The sequence below is a fragment of the Larimichthys crocea genome, chromosome I, assembly GCF_000972845.2.
Source record: "Larimichthys crocea isolate SSNF chromosome I, L_crocea_2.0, whole genome shotgun sequence".
Lineage (NCBI taxonomy): Eukaryota > Metazoa > Chordata > Actinopteri > Sciaenidae > Larimichthys > Larimichthys crocea.
The window spans coordinates 20,560,925-20,584,297 of NC_040011.1; the positions used below are offsets into that span (position 1 = coordinate 20,560,925).

General features: G+C 41.2%; 1 protein-coding gene across 2 annotated transcripts; it reads right to left on the reverse strand.

Moving 5' to 3' along the window:
- Positions 1-3,738: 3,738 nt before the first annotated feature.
- On the reverse strand, positions 3,739-22,891 carry zfr (zinc finger RNA binding protein). Of its 2 annotated transcripts, XM_010739842.3 has the most exons (20): positions 22,785-22,891; positions 22,507-22,588; positions 16,725-17,004; positions 16,490-16,628; positions 15,983-16,201; positions 15,523-15,761; positions 15,209-15,412; positions 14,573-14,891; positions 14,123-14,316; positions 13,919-14,038; positions 13,410-13,555; positions 12,960-13,116; positions 11,871-12,073; positions 11,547-11,697; positions 9,875-10,016; positions 7,802-7,899; positions 6,863-6,958; positions 6,534-6,645; positions 5,881-5,978; positions 3,739-5,538 (listed from the first exon to the last, which is right to left on the reverse strand). In XM_010739842.3, exons 1-20 carry the CDS (start codon positions 22,819-22,821, stop codon positions 5,356-5,358), a joined length of 3,219 nt encoding a protein of 1,072 aa, XP_010738144.1. In that variant the 5' UTR covers positions 22,822-22,891; the 3' UTR covers positions 3,739-5,355. The 2 variants fall into 2 exon arrangements, 1 of the variants encoding a protein (XP_010738144.1); XR_003462513.1 differs by lacking the exons at positions 3,739-5,538; positions 5,881-5,978; positions 7,802-7,899 and having other exon boundaries at positions 6,623-6,645.
- Positions 22,892-23,373: the final 482 nt, after the last annotated feature.

Consider the following 23,373-nt stretch of genomic DNA (forward strand, 5'->3'; position numbering starts at 1 on the left):
ATCTGATTCAATATAATTTAACAACTTAACAATAATATTACAACTGAAACCCCTTCAGAACTTCGTGCGCTATGTTCAGCACATAACGTACGTTATGGTAGCGACAGCACTGGATATATTTCATCAAATCGTACTGTAAGTTAAGAAATATGTTAAGTTTAGTTACATACAGTATATGAATACATTTGAGGAGTCAAATCTCTGCTAACACTCTCTATGAAGACTACATCTTTAGTGAATTATGGGGGATCCATATTGGTTTATAATACATTCATAATGCTCTATGACCACACTCTTAAAACAGTCATAAAACATTATAGATGTGACTTATAATGAATGATGACTTCAGCTGCCTTATGGATGCTCTGGGCCAGTTATAAACTCCAGGTTGACTGTTGGGGCTTTTAACACATTATGACTACCTATACACACACCTCAACAATCAGCTGTAGTAAGAACTCATAGTGTGCTATAACAGTCTATGCAGTGTCATAAGTTATCATTATTATGTGCTTGGTCAAGTCGATTTTGATACATCTATAATAATTCATGCTTCATCATCATGTTTTGTTGTTGGTGTTTGGTAAAGTGTGATTAAAAGAATCTGTGTTGCATCAACAGTGATTATTATGTAAGAAGCCATGATGTCTAAATGAAATATTAATGTATAATGAGAGAGGGATCCCTCCTCTGTGGCTCTTCCTGAGGTTTCTTCCACCTTTTTTCTCTGTTAAAGGGTTTTTGTGGGCAAGTTTTTCCTCACTGGAACCGAGGGTCTAAGGACAGAGGGTGTCACTCCCTGTACAGATTGTAAAGCCCTCAAAGGCAAAAAGCTCTTTCCTACTGCCTCCTTCCTGTGTTCCCTTGTTTGTCTCTCTCTGGGTGTGTGTGTGTGTCTGGGTGTGGCAATCTAATCATGTTCCTCCTGCTGCCACCTGCACACTTATATCTCATCTACTAATCAAGATACTGCAGTGTATATACCCCGGCTCCTCACTGCAGATACTTCTGTGTATAGTTGGTAACACTACGGCCAAAGAGCTTCTTGATCTTCATGTTTTTTTGTTTGTCTGACTTTTTGCTCTCCCCTGTTTCAGGACCATTCCTCCCCATTTTTCTCTGTTTGTCTGACAGCCTGCCTCCAGCCCAGCTCATTGTGCCTGGCTAGCAGCACCCTGTTGAATCGTGGCTACATTTAGCTGTTCAAATACATTTGGCTGTGGGAACCTGCTTCAAATCAAAGATGCTGTACATCAACTTGAAGCTTAGTGTGTCTTTTTTCAGTCACATGTTGGTTTTAATCCTGGGACAACATGATAGTATACAGTCAGACAGTCAGTGTGCTCAGCATGAGATATCAGCAGTAACATTTAAATTTAAAGCTGACACTGAGAAAATGAACATGTAATCTGTGGTCCATAAGATCACTGGAATGTATGTATAACGCTGGGACATAATTTTATTTGACTTATTAATGAAATCTGTGTACACAGAATTATATTGTATTGTATTGTGATTGTGAAAGTGTTCATGGCTTGGTTAATTGTAAACCTGGTAAGTAGGTAACATGTTCTACATATACCGTGTTTCAAATATGGAAGCATTAGACAGCAAGTGTTATTATTTTAGAACAATTAAATGACTAAGACGAGAGAGACGAGAAAGAGACAGAAAGACAGACAATCTTCTACTCTTCCTGTTTACTGTTTGTCATTCCTTCTCTTCCTCAGTTGGGCCCTCTGCCTGCAGCCCACTCTTCTTTAACCTTGAGAAACAGGTGATCCCTGAATTACTCCTGACAGAGGAAGGCCTTCTCCAGTCTGCCCTACAATAAAAATGAGTATTGAAGGTATTATTGAATCCTGTCCATTCACAATAGATGTGTGAAGAGGGAATCAGCCAGTGTAGGCTGAATGCATCAGAGCATCCCTGTGGGGCCGTCTTTGTGTTGACTAATAACTTTCTTAAGGTTAACCTGACTTAAGTCTCCAGCAACTCTTTAAACCTTATACAGAACCATTTCTTGCTATAGAGGGTTTTCACCTACGTCACATTTTCAGTAGCAACCCAGATGCGCGGCCATATTGGAGTCACTCGGATGTAAACCCTGCGATGGATAAATGTCCGAAACCACATTAAAGCTCTTCAAAACACATTATAGATGCAAAGGCATACAAGGAAGGACTTGGTCCGCAAGAAAGGGCACGATATTTGGAAAAGTTACAGTTGATTGATGGTTCTCTTTGACTAATTCTGGGCGTGTAGTATTTGTGGTGTTATCTTGGGGTTTAAAGTCGATCCACCAGGATGAGTTGGGCAGAATGTGAGACCGACTCAGGCACTTCTGATGAACTTTGAGAGTGTCTCTAATTCTCTTTGGCCAAGTGTCAATAAATAATACAGCATAAGACATCAGAGGCTCCTGAACACTTTTTGAACTCCTCCTCCATTGACCTTTGACTTCAGCAATTTCTCCACAACAATATAAGTTCCATTCTATTTTGCTCTGATCTGTACAGTTCCATTTCTCCCTCCCTTTTTTCTCTGAGTTGTTTACATTCTAAGTCACAAGCTGTGAATCAAATGCAAACACATGGACTACCCCACTTTGGTAGGACTGCCAACATGGCGATGACCAGAGTCACCACGCTCTTCAGAAACCTGTAGGTGACATCAGTTATTATGTCTATGTTTTATACTGTCTGTGGTCTGCTTCAGAGCATGATGATGGGGTGGAAAATAGGTTGGATTCTGCAACTACAACACTAGTGGTCACTAAATCCTACACACAGTGTTTTTATGTGACAAAAAAAAAAAAAAATCAAGTCACATGTAAATGTTTCTTACTATCTGAAACATCAGTGTTATTTTTTACTAGTTTGTTGTTTTTTAATGTTTGCACATTAATATGGATGCTGCTCCATTGTATTTTTATTCATTTAAGTAAGTAATTTATTTTTTTACTGTTTTAGATTGGTGGGAAGAGTTTTTATGTCGCCTTGTTTTACAAGTTTATGATTTTTCACGAACATGCATCTGTTGCATTTAATAATGTACCTGGCCTGTTTTCCTCTTAAAATGTAACAAACTGTTGTATGACCACAGATCGTCTGAAAAGCTTTGAAATCTCTCCCTCACAGTTGTTTTGTTTTGGACAGAGGGTGTCGCTCCCTGTACAGATTGTAAAGCCCTCTGAGGCAAATGTACTTTGTGACTTTGGGCTATACAAATAAAATTGATTTGATTTGATTTGATTTGATTTTGATTTAATAGAGTTGCAAACACAGTATTGATTAACTACTCCGACTGACAGCCACAAGACAGACCTCTACAGGAACAAGTTGGTTATGCTGACTATGTTCTAATGCTCTTGTATGATAATTAAATATGGTTCCATCTGAGCAAATATTCTTTTTGGAAGATGGTCCCAGTAATTAAAGCTGCAACACAGAATGGAAGCCCAATACTTCATAGAAACATTAAAATAGACCAATTATAGTCTATAAAACAGGATTGGTTTACACTTCATACCCGATCAGCGGAAACTGTAGAGTGAAACTAAATTGAATTATTATGACTTATGTAGAGAAACAGTTTTCTGATGCCATCGTGCTGCTTTGAGTTTACTAAAATTCAACTTGCTTCCTTAGTCATTATTAATGACTGATAAAGTGTGAGGTCATGAGGCTTCTGAAGCAGCTGATACACGAGACCAAAGTTACAAATGATACACAGTTCTTCAATCTGGAAATGTATTTATTCTGCTAGTGGAATTATAAAGCAGAATGCAGAGCACAGCAAGCATTCACAACAGAACCTACACTGAAGACCCTCCCAGTCATGGTTTTTATTCTTACTTCCAGTACTGGACATAACTTAGCACCTAACCAAGTTAAAAGGCAAGCAAGCCCATAAAGTTCCTATCAATCAGGAAAACTAAACTTTAAAAGCCAAAAAAGTATGCATTATGAACATGGCCATGTCTTCACAAACTAAAATGTTTTCATCCATTTAAAGATTATACAAATACTTGCACAGGTCAAAAGTGTGGACAGCTTCTTGTTTAATGGTTTTTATTATTTTCTACATTGTAGATTAAGACTAAAAATCAAAACTATGAGGTGACACATATGGAGTTATGTAACAAGCTTCATGAGGTCGTCACCTGGAATCATATTCCAACAGTATTGAAGGATATGATATATATGATACATGCTGAGCACTTATTGGCTGCTTTTTCCTTCACCCCGTGGTCTAACTCATCCCAAATCATCTCTACTGGCCAGGTCAAAAAGAGAGATAGAGAGAGAGAGAAAAAAAAAAAAGATAGTGGAAAACAAAAGATGGTCCCACAACAATGGAAAAATCATTCCAGGTGACGACCTCATGAACATGACAGAGAATGAAGAGTGTGCAATGCTGTGAAAGCAAAAGAATCTGAAATATAAAACAGATTCTTTGTGTACCACCTCGTTCCATATGTGTTATTTCACAGTTCTGATGTTTTCAGTGTTCATCTACAATGGAGAAAACAATACAAATGAAGAAAACCATTGAATGAGACATTGTGTCCAAACTCAGGACAGGTCCTGTACATGAAAGTAAAAAGACATAACACTGACATTTAGGGCTGACGACTTCACTTCTAACAGAGAATCTATTAACAGTTAAAGTTCTTCTGAATCTTTGTGCAATGCCTCATAGGTCTTTTATCTTACGTGTAGCCTAGCATTGTGACAGAACAAGACCACAGCATCAAACATCACTTGCATTAAGCACAGTAATTCATTCTCAAAAGAAAACTATGAAAAGAAATGTTGGCCAAATGAATGCTGAATGCTTCACAACAACAACGACAGCACCCACCTCTGAATGAAACTATATAGATGAATGAAGGCATTTACATTTAGCGTTGCTTTACCTCCTGATCCACAACACAGAAGACTGGCTCCGGTTCTGACCCTGTGGTCTCTACCTTCTGCAGCTTAGAAAACAAAAACATAGTTCAGGGGGGAGCAGCAGCAGCAGAAGCTTAAGAGGCCACTGTCATCAACACTTCTATTTCAGAAGCACATCAGGTAAAAACAGCTTCATCTAGTACAGAGAGGTCTGGACCCCGACTTTAAGAAACCTACAACTAAAACAGTACACAAGTTGACTTTTCTTTGTGTAACACAGTGTGAAGCTGCTGTTACACTGATACATCTTAAAAAGGGGAAACGAAACAAACAAACAAACAAACAACAAAAAAAAAACAACAGCAATGCTGGACCTTAGCCAGTAAACAGGAGACTGCGCATACAACATGTTAGTACAGTTTTATGTGTAGCTTATATTAAATTAGTAACAGAGAACTTAGAAACTATCATAATCCTTCTTGTCCTTTTTGCCTTCGCCCTCAAAGCTGTCTGTCCCATCACTGTTGTCACGGCGACGCTTGCGGCTGTTGCGGACGTTGAAGCGAGGGTTTATCTGTGGCAGAGGGTCCATACCCAAAACTTTATGGATCTGACGGAATGCCAGCAGCCTCAGGGCAAACTGCAGAGAAATACAGGAACAAGCCTTAAAACAGTGAGCATTAAAGCAAGATAACAGAGCTGACAACTCCACAACACATTTCACGTGATGCATCTCAAAAGAACAAAGATGTTTACATCAACAGGCGCAGAAGATAGCATCATCATTCATCATTTAAAATCTAAATCCTGAAAACGTCCTGCTCTTGTCTGAACTGTGTATCAAACAGACACTTCAGTGTTTTTGGATTCATTCACAATCACACGACGAGCTTTTCCTGTTTAAACTGATCACAACGTGACAATGCAGTCAAATTTCTTCACGTCTTGGATCAACTTGATAGTTTGTGTGTAAAGCTCATACTTGGGCACTTGAGGTAATGTCCTCTCTCTGCTGCTCTCCCATTGGTGTTAGAGTATCCACAGGCTTCTTTTCACAGGGATCTACCAGTCCTGGCCCACCTGTTAACAGAATAACATGACAATAAGTAATGTTTCAATGCATAAGGTATTTCATACTCTTCTAAATCAATACAACAGAGATTTAACTAGCCAGTTGGAATAATAAAATGTACAGATACTTCTACATTGTTATCATAAACACACACTTTGGCTAGTTCTCTGGAGCTTTTGACACCAACAGTAGAGAAAGATGCTTTAATAGCATTGGGTAATAACACCACAATGGTGACTGGTCCTGCCTGTAGGTGGTGCTTTAGAGAACATTGACCCGTACGGTCACACAGTGAATGCAGGTCAGTGACCATCACCTGCTGAGGTGAGTCGTGGACAGTGCAGGATGTGCTGCATGCCTGTAAGTTTGCCAGTCAAAGGTCACTTAAGATGTATAGAATGGAAGTAAATGGGAAATGAAAATTCAACAGTGCTGATTTCACTTATGTGTCTATAGACTGTAATATACCAAATCACACTAACATTCTAAGTTAATGTAGCAAAATGATGAATTTATAACTAGAACACTCATAGATGCAGAAGGAAATGAAAAAAGAATCTTACCAGGGAGTAAAATCCCAGATGAAATACATTCAAAGACACGTCTCAGTGCATCACCTGGACTGAGGGGGGCGGAGGCGCTACTGATGGCCTTCTCAACGAGCAGCTCCATGGCCTGAACAGAGTGAAGAGTAAAAGACTGTCTGTGAGAGGTAAGCGCCAACGTTTCACTCACAATCCCTCCGATACTTAATCATCAAAACTTTTATTGTGAAACATTTACAGGATGGTTCACGGCTCTCACTATTGTCGCGTGTGATGCCTAGTGGTAACATTTTGTTAACGGTGACTGGCTGAATGTTGTTCAGCATGTTTAAATCAAATATACTTACCCATCCTGGGAAGGGCGACCACGTAGGAACTCGCTGACAGAGGTCTCGCAGGATTCGGATGATGATCACACAGGACTGAAGTCCATTGGCTCTAGCCTTTTGATGCAATAAAGTTAGTTTTACGGAGTGACCGACAGTGACAAGAGATGGACCAAACAAGTGAATCAGTTCTGTCATAGAGGTCCAAACACTACTGTGCATAATGGAAGCTTGAATATGGTTTGAGGTGTGTATGAGCCATAAGAGTTTGCAATCAGCTGCCATTCCCAGTAGTCTTGTACCTCACAGTTAGTAAGGGAGTTCAAAGTTTGCAAGATGCACAAGAAATGAGGACTTTTCTTGCCATCTTCTAAACCCTGACCCCAGGTTTTTCCAGGTATCTCACAAACAGGTACTTAAAAGTACAAGAGTACACCTGAGAGGAGAGTATAGGGACTGAAAGAGCCAAGGAAATCTGCTTTACTTTGCCTGTGCTTTTGCTCAGGTAGCAGAATCACAGAAAAATACTCAGATGTTCCTTTTTCTCTCAATCCCCATTCTACAAATATATATAGAATAAAAACAATACAAACGTTGAACATGAAAGCACTTCTTGATGCACAACTTTGTGCAAGTTATTGTGCAGCCTTATGGAATCACATGTAGCTATAATGCAGAACTTGGAAAATTGAGAAGGGAATACAAGGATGCCAGTTCTTTGCTAGAGTACTTTTTTCATATGAGAGCTTCAAATCAACTTATATTTATAAAATCAATACATATGATGGACATTAACCAGATCCTTCTTGGCATCCTTGAATATTTTTTTGCTTCAAATAGTAATAGTTTTCCTCATTATTAGAAAATAAAAAACCAAATGTGTAAAACACAAATAAATCAATAAACAAAAAGAATGCATCTCATAAGGCTACAATAAGAAAGTAAAATGATGTTCCGAACCTGGAACCACTTAGCGTGGCGCAGAGCAGCCAGAGCGTCAAGGCATTTTTGCCTGTCCAAGACGTCCGCTGGGTCTTTCACCATACCCGAAGTTACATCTAAAAATGGATTTGAAGTGTCAAAATGGTGATGAGGAATGGGTGTTTGACCAGGTCAGCGAGGCTGGCAAAGAACAAACACATTGCCACACATACCAATGTTTTTTTTTTCCCATGACAACCTACAGTTGGTTGTTTATTTTGCAATTTTAAAAAAGGTTAGCCACTGATTAAAAAACAACAACAAGAAAAAAGACTGACTACACAAACCAACACACTGTCAACGTACGTAGATAGATACTGATTGACTGTGTACGATATGTTAAGTCATTATATTCTGTAAAAACGGGGTAGGACTGTACTGACCCAACATTAGCCTAATGTGCTTAGCAAGTAACAATCATGGGTTTAGTCCAGAAATGTCTTGAAGCCAATACCATTTTAATCAGGCAGTTGTGTTGTGAAGCTCACCATTACCTTGGTAAGTAGCATGGGAATTTTGAATTTTAGCCGATTTTCTTCACTTCCAGGGTTTCCATAGCTAATAATCATTAATATGCAAAAGGCTAAGAGGCCTTGACCTGATAAAAAAGTGGCATGGCAATAGTAGGTGTGGCAAAGTTTTTGGGATGTGAGAAAACCTTGGTCAAAAATCCTTCCGAAGCTGTTGGGCCCAACTAAACCTCTGATGGGAGACAATGTACTGAAAGATTGGTGTGTTTTCTTTTGGTTTGAAATAAAGGCTTTTGTGCTGGACTTCTAAATATTACTACAAATATAGAAGGAGGAAGCAATGGTGCTGAAGAAGAGAAAAAAACATGAGAACTACCCGCAAACAAAAGGGGTTAGGATATCACTGCATGCATACCTAACATCAGTAGGTTGGAATAAGACCCTAACAATCATCGTATACCAAGGCAGTACTCAGGTCCAAACAAAGATTCCTCAGTCATAGCCTTCTTGCCTGAACATTTATCAATACTCCCCTAAGAATTATTTGAAATAATCATTTAAAAACAATATTCATGGTTTAGCTTAATATTTTCATTGTCATCAAGATTTAATTTTTGCTGAACCGGTCTAAATCTCATCTCCTGTGAAGCCCAATTTTAAGTCTTGTGTGTGTAAAGGAACATGTCAATCAACTCAGGGGAGCACTTCAGTACAGGGGACCTCAGCAAGGTGAACTGTTCACCAGTACACAAAAGGAAGATTTGTTTCCTGTGGGAAAAGAACATCCAATGTCCTCTGCTAAATGTTGATTTGAGAAACATCTTTGCACAATTCATTCCAAATTCAACTTGAGGAACAGAAGTGCATCCTGTTGCCTATTTGTTCATCTTCTGCATGAACTGTCTTTTTTGTCTCCTCATCTCATAAAGACATTTTGGAGAAAAAGATACTGTAAATGATTGTCTCCCATTGAATATAGCTAACAGGAAAATGGAAACAGAATCCCCTGGAACACAGGAAACAAAATAGAATCTCACCTGGGAATAACTAGACTTAACACAATGCAAACACTGATCATGCTTTGTTTAAAGGATAAAGCTAGCATTGGAGAGGAGTTACAGAGCAAAAAGACCTAAGAGCAATACTGCTGGCACTTTCACGGTTTTTCTTTAAATTTGACACTAGAAGTGATACGCCCCACAGAAATAGAAAGCATAAATCGAGAAAAATAAAGTTGGGGGTCTCTTTGGCACATTATCAAAATCTAATGATTCACTGACATAATAAACTATTCCAATTGTTCAAACCAAAAGGTGGTAAATTAAATGTTTACAGGTAGACTGTGGACAACAAAACCAGAAGGAGACCACAACTGAAGTTATCAAATAAGATGAGCTTGCACTTCTTTAGTTGCCAGGTCATTTTGTCATCAAATTTAAAGCCAAACGAGAAAATCTTTGTGGAGTGCCAGCAGGACTGTGCTCTTCAGGGTGTCAACCAACATACTGAAACTGATTTCATAGAGAGAGCAGAAAGACAAGAGAAGAGGTGCAATGGAAAAGGCTGCGATGGGTTTTCCAACCTCCGTCCTGTCCATTTTCCTCTCTGATGACAGGTGAAGTCAAGGTGATTGTCACTTGCATCTTTGGCTCGGTGCAGGATGTCAGAATGATGGCCGCTTCCTGGATGGATCCTTTGACTTCATATTTTTCTGGTGTTACCATCTGGAAGAAACAGTGTAGATCCAAACGCACAAACATTATTTTGTACATACAACTAGTTGACAGGCACTTCTCAAAAGGGACCATACCTAGCTGATTTCATCTACACTCAGTGGCCACTTCCCTAAGTACTGTTGTTAGATGTGGACTTGTGATTCCTTAAAGAGGAAGTCCACACTGAACATCGTTTTGCACAATACAATACAAAAAACATAGTTTGTACATGTCTGATGTGAGGTGAAAGGTCAGTTAAGCCAAATTCTATGGCCCCTTCTAAACTGACAAAACAGTGAAGTAGAATCTTGCCTACGTGGCAAAAGGTGCAGCACATATTCTAGCTTCACTGGGGAGAGAGTAACACGGGACTCACACCGAACGCGGAACGGAAGCGGAACGGAAGTTTGCCCGGCGTCAACTCACACCGGACGCGGATCAGCCGCGGAACGGCAGCGGAGCGAGCCGGCCGTATTCACGCGAGAATTCTGGACATACCCGAGACCCCGCGATAAACAGTGTATAAAGAAAACAACAACAACAAACAGCTGACTTTGCTTCTCCGATGTGGAGGAGATTATAAAAAGCATCTGTTGTGTCATAAATGATTGTGTGTTGTTCCACTTCAACAATTAGTCTCTCGTTGAGACCCTTTGATCGATCTTTGATCACTTGGTGCCACCGGTCATGACGTAACGTTGATGTGAAGTTGTAAAAAGCTACATGAACTGAGTATTGTGTTTTATTTTGAAAGGGGGCGGAAGTTTATTACGTTGATTCAAGGCCCGGTTTCCTGTCTAGTGCGCAGTGCTCTGTTGAAATTTACGAGGTTCAGCCACGGCTCGCGGAAGAAATAGAAATCCTGCGGAAAGCTCGCGCCGTGGCGTGGAGAGCCGCTTCTGATCCGCGTCTGATCCGCGCCCGGTGTGAGTGCTCTCATTGACTAGACTGGATTCTATTTGCTACGGTGACCGCGGCGGTGCCGTTCCGCTTCTTTTCCGCTTCCGTTCCGCGTCCGGTGTGAGTTGGCCTTAAGCCTGCTGGCTGCATGTGGAACTGTCGCATGATGCAACTATTGGCTAAAACATAGATCACATTGTATCTAGACAGCTGTTGTCAGGCTAACTCATTTAAAATAATAAGTATACCTAAACCATGTAATGAGGGGTGAGTCCAACACTAGCTGAACACATCCTGGGGTTGAACACATACTGTGTTCAACAAAACACAGTAACATATATAGACATATACAAACCAAAAGTTTTCTTGGGCACACCCAAGAAAACTTTTGGTTGGACTTCAGAGAGCTGGATTTACACCCAAAGTTGGGCAATGTCATCTCACAACGTCACAACATCTCTCCAGCTATGGTGCTGTCAATGAGCAGCTCTCAGCTGGTTCTGCTGACACTGGTAGTTTGCTTTCTAAGACATCTCTTTGGTAATATTTTGGCATTAGTCTCTGGAACCAAAGTACTTAAATTTATTAGAGTAGCCACTGAGTAAATTAATTATGGTGTGATATTTGTAAAGATAGTACTGTTAGCTGTTTGGGGAGGTGCTCCACAATGCGAGCGAGGAGGCTCTTGGTGGGTTTCTCTGAGCAGAGTAAGACTAGGTTGACATTCTTGTCCCCGCGAAGCAGCAAGCCTTTGGCCAAGACTCCAACCCTCATCACTCCCTTCAGGGCTCTGGACAGGTACACGGGGAAGAGAAAGACAAATATGCAAAAGCATAAACAAACAATTCAAATGTCATAATTCTGTGAAATACATCTAAATGCAGAATTCAGTTTGGTGTGCAGGACAAGTCTCAGAGAAGATGATGCATGTCTACACACATAAACATCAGGGTCATATCACACCTGTCTTTAGAAGGTTCTTTTTTCTCTTTGTCCTCTTCTTTGGCCTTGTCCTGGTCTGTAATGATGTCTGACACCAGTTTAAGGGCACGTTCTGTGATCGACACAATCTTCTGGATAGACTGAAGCTCATCTTCTGAGGGGTAGATGGCTGCATGCTTGGTCATGACGTAGCGGTCATCTGAAGAATCAGGCCGACGTGGGGGCTGAAAGAATCAGAGTGTGTTAAAAAGGTCATTACAGCAGGGTTATGTCTTGACATTTATCAGTGTCTTGTTGGTATTAAATGCATCAAAGCAACATAACAGACAGCTGTAAGAGGAGGTATACTACATTACTGATTTCAACTTGCTCCAAGTACCGTATTTTCCGCACTATAAGGCGCATCGGATTATAAGGTGCACCTTGAATGAATGGCCTATTTGAAAACTGTTTTCATATATAGGGCGCACCGCATTATAAGGCGCATAGAATAGAAGCTACAGTAGTGGCTGGTGTTGCGTTATGCATCCACTAGATGGAGCTGCGCTAAAGGGAATGTCAACAAAACAGTCAGATAGGTCAATCAAACTTTATTAACAGAATACAAACCAGAGTTCTGACAACTCCGTTCACTCCCAAAATGAATAAACAGCTGTTTTATTATTTTTCCCGAGATAATGTCAGTGACGTAGTATTTTCGTGACACAAATGGTGTTGGACAGGAATTCCTCTTTACCGTTCTTACCGCTGTTACTTCCATAGACATATATACATAGACGCCTCATTGAGCAGGTTGGTCCTTGCTGCGATACGTTAACGCATCCGCAATATTGGATGTGGCAGATCTGCCCGACGTACGATTCAGCGCTCAATGCGGCGTCTACGTATATATGTCTATGGTTACTTCGGCAACGCCCCCTGACTACGGTAGCCATGATTAACCAATATTGATCCATATATAAGGCGCACGGTAAACTATTCTGACAGTCTTGTGGGGTTTAGATTAACAAACACATAGTAGATAATTAGATCTTTTCTATATGTGTACCAACTTATGGTCCCTAGCAACATAATGAGCCACAGTACATAGGCATGATCAAAAAGCCCTACCACGGGACCCTGAGGCTGCAGGCCCGGCATGCCAGGCCGGACTCCGAGTAGACCAGGAGGCCCTTGTGGATACCCTCCGTCTGGTAAACGACGACGTTCGTCCCAGTGGTGCTGTTCTTCCTCCATACGTCTCCAGTACATATCTTCTTCATAACGCCTGAAAATATAAATTACAGTTAGTCTCCCTCCCAGTTTGAAATGTTTAGTTGACACATTAAAGAAAAAACCAACGTGGAGCATTGCCGAAAAAAGAGCCTCAGTCAAACAAGTGATGGCATATCTTTAAGAATCCAAAGGAAGTCGAGTAGTAAGTTTTGATTTAGGACATGAAAATATTGCCTCTCATCTAAACAGCTTCTTTAGCTGTTAAAACTTGAAAGTAGCAGAGAAGTAGTGAGAATGGGTCAGCTGTGAAAATACTTCAGACTCTCTTCCTCTCCACGATCATACCTCATCTCCATCCTCCAGCGCTCCTCCTCTTCTCTTCTTCTCCAGTACTCCTCTTTCTGCATCTGCTTCCTCATCTTCTCTTCCTGAATCTTTCTGGCTCGAATGCTGGGTTTGACTTCCACCTGCAGATCTGGGTTCACCTTTTTCTACAAAACAAAACATGTAAAAATAAATTATATTATATTATATTATTTATTTAGCCAGTATCTTCAGCCCTGGGTTGCATATTGTGGTGGTAACACTGTGCAAACTGTAATAGTATGCACACAGTCAATGCTGAGGCCTTTTTGTTTTACTCATAGTAGTATAGTCAATAGACAAAAGTAATGTAACAATGTGATGCTGAAGACCTTCTGCACACAGGTTAAACTTTTCTTATGTTCATAAAGATCACTCAAATGTATATTATAGAACCAAATATGTGTCAATGTCAAAACTTTGTGAGCACTTGATAAAGTGCTGGTGTGTATTCAAATTCTGTAGAGTGGTGCAAGACGTGAGCTACAAACCTTGTACTGCAGGCGATGCCTCCGGCCTTTCAGATGCATTTCCTTTGCATTTGGATCATTGAAACTACATTCACACAGCTTGCAATGGAAGCGGATGACTTTGCCTTCATCATTTCGGACCTAGAAAGAAGTTCCACATGTTACACTCAAGATTTAAATAGATTTCTGCTCAGTAAATGAAGGTTGGTTTGAACAAAAACGTACTTCTTCTACATAGTCATGACCGACAGGCTGAACGTCACTCTGCAGTGCAGCCAGAGCGGATGAGGACAGAGAATCTGAAACGTCATTCTTGGGGTCCTGAGTACCCGTAGAAGGCGTTGCAGTTTTAGAAGCCTCTACTTTAGCCTCCGCTCTGGCGTCTTCTATCTTCGCTGTGGTCTGTAATTTATTTCCACCTGCATTTGACAAATGTCGGTTAATCACAGATCAATGCCTTAAATAAAAGCCTTTGTAGAATCAATAAGTTGATAGTTTAAACACACATTTAGTAACACAACTACACAGCTGATTTTCTGAGAGATGGATTCATCTTCCAATGTTTTACCATAGACAATGTAAACTTTAAATATTTAATTAAATATGAATGTGACTGAACAGGATTATACCTTGATAAAACTGTTATTTTAAATCTTTCAACCTCAGCTTACTAACCAACAAAATTGATCTTGGGGGCATTGACTTTCTTCCCAGCAGAGGCAGAGTTGGCAGCAGACATGCTGTTAGCCAATGGGTTCTTGACACCTGCCACACCACTGCTGACTATGTTCACAGGTTTCAGGTAGGGGGGGCTGGAGCTCATGGCAGGGGAAGAGGAGGCAGCCATACACAGAGAGCTGGTGGTGCTGGAGCTGCTCAGGGTGGCTGTGGTGGTCTTGCTGGGAGCAGCTGTGGTGGAGGACGATGTCTGAGTAACCATACTGGGCTCAGTCGAGGGAATGGGCTTACCGAGTTTAGTATGAAGCTTCACAACCTGGAGGAGAAAAGAAAGAACATTTTCAGCCCATCTGATGTTTCCATGTAACAGTGTCAACTTCACAGTTTGTGTTTTTTCAGACTATTTTACACTCTTCTTCCCGGCAGAAGGTGCGTGGTCTTAAAAGGTGTCTGTTCTCTTATCCAATGTGAGATGAGATAGGCTGCAGTCGTGATGAATGGAGAGACTAGAAGATTTGCAGCCAAGATGTTTTGGCAACATTTTTTTTTTTATTATTTAAAAAACTAAAACTAAATTAAAAACAACTTTAACTCTGATTTGGGGATTGTAGTTCCTGCATTAAGAGAGCATACCTTCTGGTGCTTGGCTCCACGGATATGGGCAGCATAGGCATCTGCGCCAGTGCAGGAGACGTCGCAAAGTTCACAGCGGAGCTGGTTCTGAGCATTACGGGCCAACACTCCTCCACCACTTCCGCTGCTGCTGTTGCTCTGGGAGACTTTGAGTGCCGCTTCCTTCTTCTTGTGCTTCTGGCCTTCTAGATGTTCCTTGTAAGTCTGCATGCATTCAATATTTTGACAAAAATATATTGTAGTTATGATTAACTTGGTGCACGTGATTCCTGTACACTGGAAAACATGGTGGCTCTGTGGTATACTGAACTCACCTGTGGGCCAGCACAGCTGATCTTACAGACGTCACAATAGTGGATCTGGGGGGGTTTGGGCGGCTGCTTGGGTCGAAGCTGCTTACTCTGGAATGGGGGCTTCTTGGTGAAAGTATTCCCCGTCCAGGCTGCTGTTGCTGCTACAGCTGCCACTGCCTGCTTCTGTTGCTGCTGCTGCTGCTGGTAGTAGCTGGAGGCAGCTGAGTAAACTGCTGCCTCATAGCCAGAGTATGAGGTTCCTAGAAAGGGTTAAACCAGGGCTCACTTATAACCTGCTCAGTGCTCTGTCATTTCAAATTTAGGTGCAAAATCCCATACCAACCATTTCAGTTTAGGACATTAGCATGCTAACATGAAACGTAGATGAACATTAACATTTTATACACTGATCATTTTCTGACATGGTGGATCATCAACAAAAACTGCCGCCTGCTTTTGGCAGAACATTCTTTTAGCTCACCAGAGTAGGTGACAGCGTTTGTGCTGTAGGTTGGGCTTTGGGAGTAAGAAGGAACCACAGATGCAGCAGCGGCCACAGGCTGGACAGTGGAGGTCACTGGGTAGATGGAGAAAGTGGATGAGGCTGGACTGGGCGCAGCTGGCTTTATCACAGTCACCTGTCGAGTCTGCTGGCTCTGGGTGTATGACGTTACCCCCTGGCTGTATCCGGGTTTGGGGGCTAGAAGACAGGAAATGAACATGCATACCTCTGAAAATAGCAATCTTTCACATGTACAGTGAAATATTGAATAAACTTGCTAACTGTGTCTATGTCACGGCACATAAGGAGCATAAATACTCCTAAAGTCCAACAGTTCCACTTGAATAGCTTTGGTTAGACAATAGGAGAATAGCTGTCTGTTAGCCTGCTCATAATTGTGTGTAGTGCTTAGTAGAACAGTGTCATATGTTGCCAGTGAAAGGAGTATAGATGAATGAAAATTAACCCAGTGTGTATTCAGCATACCTGTCTGGTAGTAGGAATCTGCCACACTGGGTTGTGGCTGTGCAGCAGCGACAGCTGCTGTAGCAGTGGGCTGTTGATAGTACTGCTTACTGTCATAGGCTACAGCAGGAGCTGTGGAGCGCACATATGAGTAGGAGTCCTGCAAATGGAAACGGTAAATCTGAGTTACAGGCTTCTTGTTTGAACACATCTGTAATCTGTGGAGCGGCATGAAAGATGACAACTTGTGGTGTACCTGGTAATTCTGTGAGGTGACCGGTGGTGGGGGTGGAGGGACTTCAGGTTGGCGCTGAGGGTAGCCATAGTCAGTGGCAGCATGGGTTGGTTGGTATCCTCCATAAGCTGCAGCAGTAGCAGCTGCCACAGCGACAGGAGCAGGCCTAGCTACAGCAACTGTGGCTGCCGTGGGAGCATAGGCCGCCGCAACAGTGTGCGCTGCCACAGGTGCCTGGTGGACTGTGTAACTGGCCACTGTGGTGGGATGTGTATATGCCACCCCAGCAGCTGGCTGCTGACTGAAAGACAAATCAAATGAGAAGATAAGATAAACTTACTGATCACACACCAGGGACATTCATTTGTTACAGCAGCTCACATACACAAGGTGGATAAGATCAAGGCAGCTGCAGGTTTGATTCAATTTTGTACAAACAGTTGTGTCAAAACAGTTTGGACCAGACTAGAATTATGAAGGAATCTTTAGAATTAGCAGCCTAAGCTGACCAATCATGTCAACAATGGCATAGCCCAAAGTGGAGCTGCAGTGCGTGAAATCGCTTCAGATTCTTGGGATTCTGCTGTCAAAACAGCTCATTTATGTTGAGTCACATGCACCGGATGTTACTCATCGGCTGTAGCATGTTAGTCAGCTCAGCTTGGTTAGCCAAGCTCATGTAGCGCTGCTGCCATGGAAATGGCAAACAAATACCAGAGAGGGAAGATCAGGTCAGAGACTTACATTACTGACATTTGTGTCATTTATTTGTTTTTATTAACAATCAGCCATCATCTGTGTGCTTCAGGTGTTCAGAATTATGCCCAATAAGCCACTGTGAATACATTTCACTGAAAATGTACTGAAATGTGACAATAAAACCAAAGTACACATTGAATCATGAATTTTGTGTAGTTACACCCATAGCAGACACACAAAAACAGCCCTTACCCAAAACACACAAACCCATTTAATGTCCATCTCTCAAATATCACAGAATATAATCATTAGTAATGATTACCAAGTCACAATATTGGCTTATGTATAGAGCACCTTTGCAACACTAGGAGGCTGAGCTGGACAAATCACAGTAGAGGAAAGAAAGACACAAAGTGTCTGGATCTGTCCTAAAACCGAGCCTTAGGATTGACTCATGACAATTCTATAGAATGACCACGTCATGAGAAAAATCCACAGCTTTCTTCATCTGCCTTCTTTAAACTCCAACGGGCTTTTAGACTATGGACCAATCAATAACTCAAGGTGACACCCAGGATAGAGCAGTGCTCCATATCTGTGTGTGTGTAAATGGACTGTACTTACAGTGCTGTTAAAAATGTTCAAACACATTTTAATATTAGACAAAAAAAAAAAAAAAATGAGTAAATACAAATTGCCGTTATTAAATGATGACTTCATTTATTAAAAAGGGAAGTAGAGCTACATGAAAACGCTACAAAACCCACATGGCCCTATTTGAAAAAGTAATTGCCCTCTAAATCTAATAAGTGCTTGTGCATTCTTCTTCATCTTTTTCACTGCAGAATTGTTTTAATTCAGCCACATTGGAGGGTTGCGGGTGCAGGAGGGTGAGCATGATCGAGCCATTTAAGGTCATGCCACAGCATCTCAATCAGATTTAAGTCCAGACTTTGACTAGGCCACTCCAAAACCTTCATTTTGTTTTTTTAAAGTCATTCAGAGGTGGACTTGGTGTGTAACCCAAGTGCACTTGAGCTTGAGGTCACAAACTGATGGTCGGACAGTCTTCTTCAGGATTTTCTGGTAGACAGTAGAATTGATGCTTCCATCAATTCCAGCAAGTGGTCCAGGTCCTGAAGCAGCAAAGCAGCCCCAGACCATCACACTAACACCACCATGTATGACTGTTGGTATGATATTCTTTTTATGAAATGATCTGTTTTAAAATCATAGGTAACAGGATACACACATTCCAAGACTCTCACGCTACAGAATATATTCCCAAAAGTCTTGGGGATCATCAAGTGTTTTTTGGAAAATGTGAGACAAGCTTTTGTGTTTTTTTTGGTCAGCAGTGGTTTTCTATTTGGAACTCTCCCATGATGACATTTTTGCCTAGTCTCTTCCTTATTGTTGAATCATGAACACTGACATTAACTGAGGCATAAAAGTCTTTAGATGTTGTTCTGGGTTCTGTTGCGACCTCCTGGATGAGTTGTTGATTAGGCCTGCTGAAAAAAATCGATTTTCCGATTCTGAATCGATTTTCATATTAATTCCTTAAGATCGATTCTTACATCCAAAGATCAATTTGAATAAATTAAAATTTTAATACATTTTCCTCCTGTGAACTTTAACCCCACTAGTCGCGTCATTTAATTGAAACAGGCGTGCACGTGTTTAAAAAGGGAGACACGGGCTTGCTCCAGGTGGGACTGATGAATTAGAGCGGCAAGGTGTATGGGGGTGTCCCTGTTAAAGGACGGAGGCAGATGTCCAGTGTTTATGAAAATTGATTGCGGTTCTACAATAAAATACAAACAGCAATCAGAATAGCATGAGCTAAACATAATGCACAAATAATAATACTGGCTAAAGGACTGTACTGAAAGATACGCACGTCTTATGTAAACAAATACCTCACAGGAGGCTTATAGCTTTGACGGCAATTAGCCAAGCATTAACACAATATAAAGTAGCGTCAACATATTACAAATAATAATTAACACAACACGGCATCCAACTTGGACGGTAAGTTAGTGGAGAAGCTCACCTTTTCTCATTCACACACTATGAACCTACGATGCAGGTAATAGGAAAAACACAGGCAAGAAATACATCACACACTGCTCTTTAGCGGAGCTATATACTCTCTACACTACGGCGTCTCACACATGCGAGGTGCGTTCAATGACCGTCGAAATGATGCGTTCATGAACATGGGAAAATCGGAAATTCACCGGAAATAAAAACTACAGACAACAGAACACTCAAGGAAAACTCTACAATTACCAGCCACTTCTGTACGTTCTCTTAAAATAACTGAGGCGATTGCGGGTTACATTTGCAAAGATATGCGCCCGTATTCCGTTGCTGAAAACGAGGGCTTCAGGCGACCAAAACAACGGTTTTAATAACACTAACCCGAATCGAGATCGGATTGGATCGGATTATGATAATCGATTCTCAGATTGAGAATCGGAATAGAATCGATTCTTGGAATTTGAATTGATACCCAGCCCTATTGTTGATGCACTCTTGGTGTAATTTTGATAGACCAGCCTCTCCTCTGGGAAGGTTCTCCACAGTTCCAAGTTTTCTCTATTTGTGCATAGCGTCTCTCACCGTGGTTCGTTGGAGTTCCAAAGACTTAAAATGGCTTAGGAACACTTGACTGACAGATATCAATGACTTGGTTCCTCATCTGTTCGGGGCAAATCACTTTTTCACATAGTGTTAGGTAGGTTTGGATAACTTTTTTCCCCCCTTATTAAATGAAATCATCATTTAAGAACTGTATTTTGTAATTACTCAGGTTATCTTTGTCTGATATTAAAATTTGTTTGATGATCTGAAACATTTAAGTGTGATGAATATGCAAAAATATAAGAAATCAGAAAGGGGGCAAATACTTTTTCACAGCACTGTATATAACAACATCTTTCAACCACTCAAATAGTTTTTTTACACTACATATCTCATTCACCCATTCACACACTGATGCCAAGGTGCCGACTGCTCATCACTTTTAGGAGCTAACTATTCATACACATTCACATTCTTCTGCAGCAATTTAGGGTTCAGTATCTTGCCCAAGGACACTTCGACATGCAGACTGTACCTAGACAATCAACACAACAAACACTTATTACAAATCAATATGATCACCAGACTGGCAGGATCAATGCGGGTGAGGAAGATGAAATGGCAGTACCTGTCCATTCCTCATTACCGACACTGAAGTGCCCCTGAGCACCACAGTCATCTTGTACAAAGCACCACGTTGTTGGGTTTCTGCCTGAAATATTGCCACTTTAGATGGATGTATTTTCGGAATTAAATTATATTGATGAGTTAACAGCTTTGGTACATAGTGAGATAAGCAGATGACAAAAGTTAGGTTACGTTAAACTGTCACATAGAATCATACTTGTACAGTAATATTAAAATGTGTTTGGTAAACGGACTTATGCAATTCTTCCTCAAGGTCTCCTGACCACACAAAGCATTCTTACAACACCTGTCACAGTCTGCCAGCTGCTCATCAGGATATGGCACTTCCTATCCAAAGAGCTCACAGTGCTATGAAGGTCACCCACCCACAAAAAAAAAAAAAATGCACCACCATCAGGAGCTGCTTGGAATTCAGTATCTTAGTCACTTTGACTGGACTGGGAGAGAGCGAGAAGTGAACCAGCAACTGGTAGTACTAGACAACTAGACAACCACCTGAGCCTCATCGTGTTGCTTTAAGCTTCTTCATAGTGTAAAATAGGATGTTAATTTATTGATTTAATAAATAATAATACTTATCATGGAAATAATGTGGGTAAACACTACAGAACAGACCACTGATTGGTCAGAGAAAATCGTCATTTGCATGACACGGAACAACCAGAGTTGTCTCGTCATCAAAAGCCATGTTAGATTCTCCACACGGTTTGGTTCAGCAGTCTTTTGTCATGTTGCCACAATCAAGAACACCATGCCCTGCCCTCAATCTTCACCATTGTTCCAGAGTATGTGTCATGTCTAAGATAATGTCATGGCAGTTTTGTGCGGCATTGCCATGACAATAGTGTCAGAATGCCAGCCACATTTAGGGGGAAACTAAATCTAACCAGAGGCAGAGACACCAGGAGCCGTGACAGTCCTGAAACAGGTGTGCAGTAGTGTAGCTGGTCATTTCACAGCTTACAGGAAAGTCATGATAAATAATGAACCAGCTGTCACCTTTAGTGCTTGACTATAGCAGTCCCAGCATGACTGCTCCTGTCACTGTTGGTCTGACAATGATGCCCACAATTAAAGCATTATAGAAATGGAACTGCTTTGAAAAGAATGATAGGACTGTATTTATATTGTGTCTATTACTGTAATAGACAGTCTGTGGTTAGTTAGATCAGATTGGTTACGTTTATTACATTTCTACTAACTCTTTGCATAATCTACGTTTTCATGGTGTACAAATTTAATCTCATAAACATCTGAGTTTATATTTTAAGGTTTGAGAATTATGGTTTGCTTTCTTCACAGTTTAAATGCCTTACATAGCTTCTGCTGTCAATAACAAGAGATTAAAAGGAGGAGGACCAGTGTGCCATGTTGAAATAGTGTAATTACCATACCATGTATTTCACAATCTAATTAGGGAGGCTGCCCCTTTTTTCCAGGTTACAAAAACAGCCCCTTTAAAACGTGTGTGCACATCCCCAGGGTCCATGAAGGCAGGCTTGTTTTCAGTCTCAACACACCGATGATGGGCTCTGTCTGCTGGCTATGTGAGGCCAGCGTTCAGACCATTCTGTTACAGTGTGACTGTCACAGTACAGCCCGCTGTGTTATGCTGTGGCGTTGAACTGATGGCTAAATTAGTGTCACTGTATAATATTGTCGCCTTGCATGTTTCCCTGTGGAGCCAGCGTTACAACCAACTGCAGCAGCAGCGGAGGGATGAGCGCCCCCTCCCCTCCCCCAGCCTGAACAATGGCAGCAGTGGGAGCTGCACAGCCTCTGCTTACCTGCACACACACACACACTCAGAACAAAACACAATGCAGCACGCTGTAACCGAAAATCTGAGTGTCTGTGCTACTCTTACCTGTACTGGGCGGCAGCGCCATGGGTAAATCCAAAGTAATTGCCGGTAGCCATTTTGGCATCTTCACCAAGCCGGCTGGGCACTGCGGAGGACACACACACACACACACACACACACACACACACACACACAGGATGACGCTAAGCTAACCGTTAGCAGCAGACGCTTCAAGGACTGTCCGTTAACGACACATTATTCACGCTGCTGACACGCTTGGAACGTTACGTAGGTCTTTATATGTGACTGTGGAACGAAATTCAGTTGGTAATAATACTCACCATAGGTGAAGGAGACTACTGGACATATGGGAATCATTGGCTTGGTGTATTCTACCGACGCCCGGACTGCACTCAGCCTATTTATATTACGTGTCGTACCCGGAAAAGCAGTCTTTGCGCCTGCGCGGAGCGGAGGAGCGATGCTGATGTTTATTGTCTGGAACTTTATTAAACCATGCTTATTATTTAGTCCAGGTTATTATCTGTATTAGAGCTTATGTTTCACTTCATTCGCTTTACAAAGTAACAGTTTGAAATAATTTCATACACACATACACTGTGTGTTTTCATGCTTACCTAACAGATAATCAGTTATAAAATATAAATGAAGAGTTACTTCATTCATTAATTGAAATGCAGTTTAATTAGCTGGATTCCAGTTCCATCATTTATTTCAGACCCATGTATTACATGCGTACCTTTTCTTATTATACAGTAAGGCCCATAAAAAAGATCATGCTTCTGTATGTGTAATGTAATGCCCAGCAGGTGGTGGCAATGCACCATCATCATGTACAGTATGTTCTGCCTTAAAAAAAATCACAATAATTATTAATTATTAATACAATGGCTGATCGGCCTATAGTGT

Excerpts from the sequence above, each read along its gene's own strand:
- zfr (XM_010739842.3), bottom strand. The coding sequence starts at position 22,821 with ATGATTCCCATATGTCCAGTAGTCTCCTTCACCTATG. Across the intron at positions 22,589-22,784 it reads AGTAGTCTCCTTCACCTATG|TGCCCAGCCGGCTTGGTGAA; the intron begins GTGAGTATTATT and ends TGTCCTCCGCAG. Across the intron at positions 6,646-6,862 it reads GGTCGCCCTTCCCAGGATGG|GCCATGGAGCTGCTCGTTGA; the intron begins GTAAGTATATTT and ends CACTCTGTTCAG.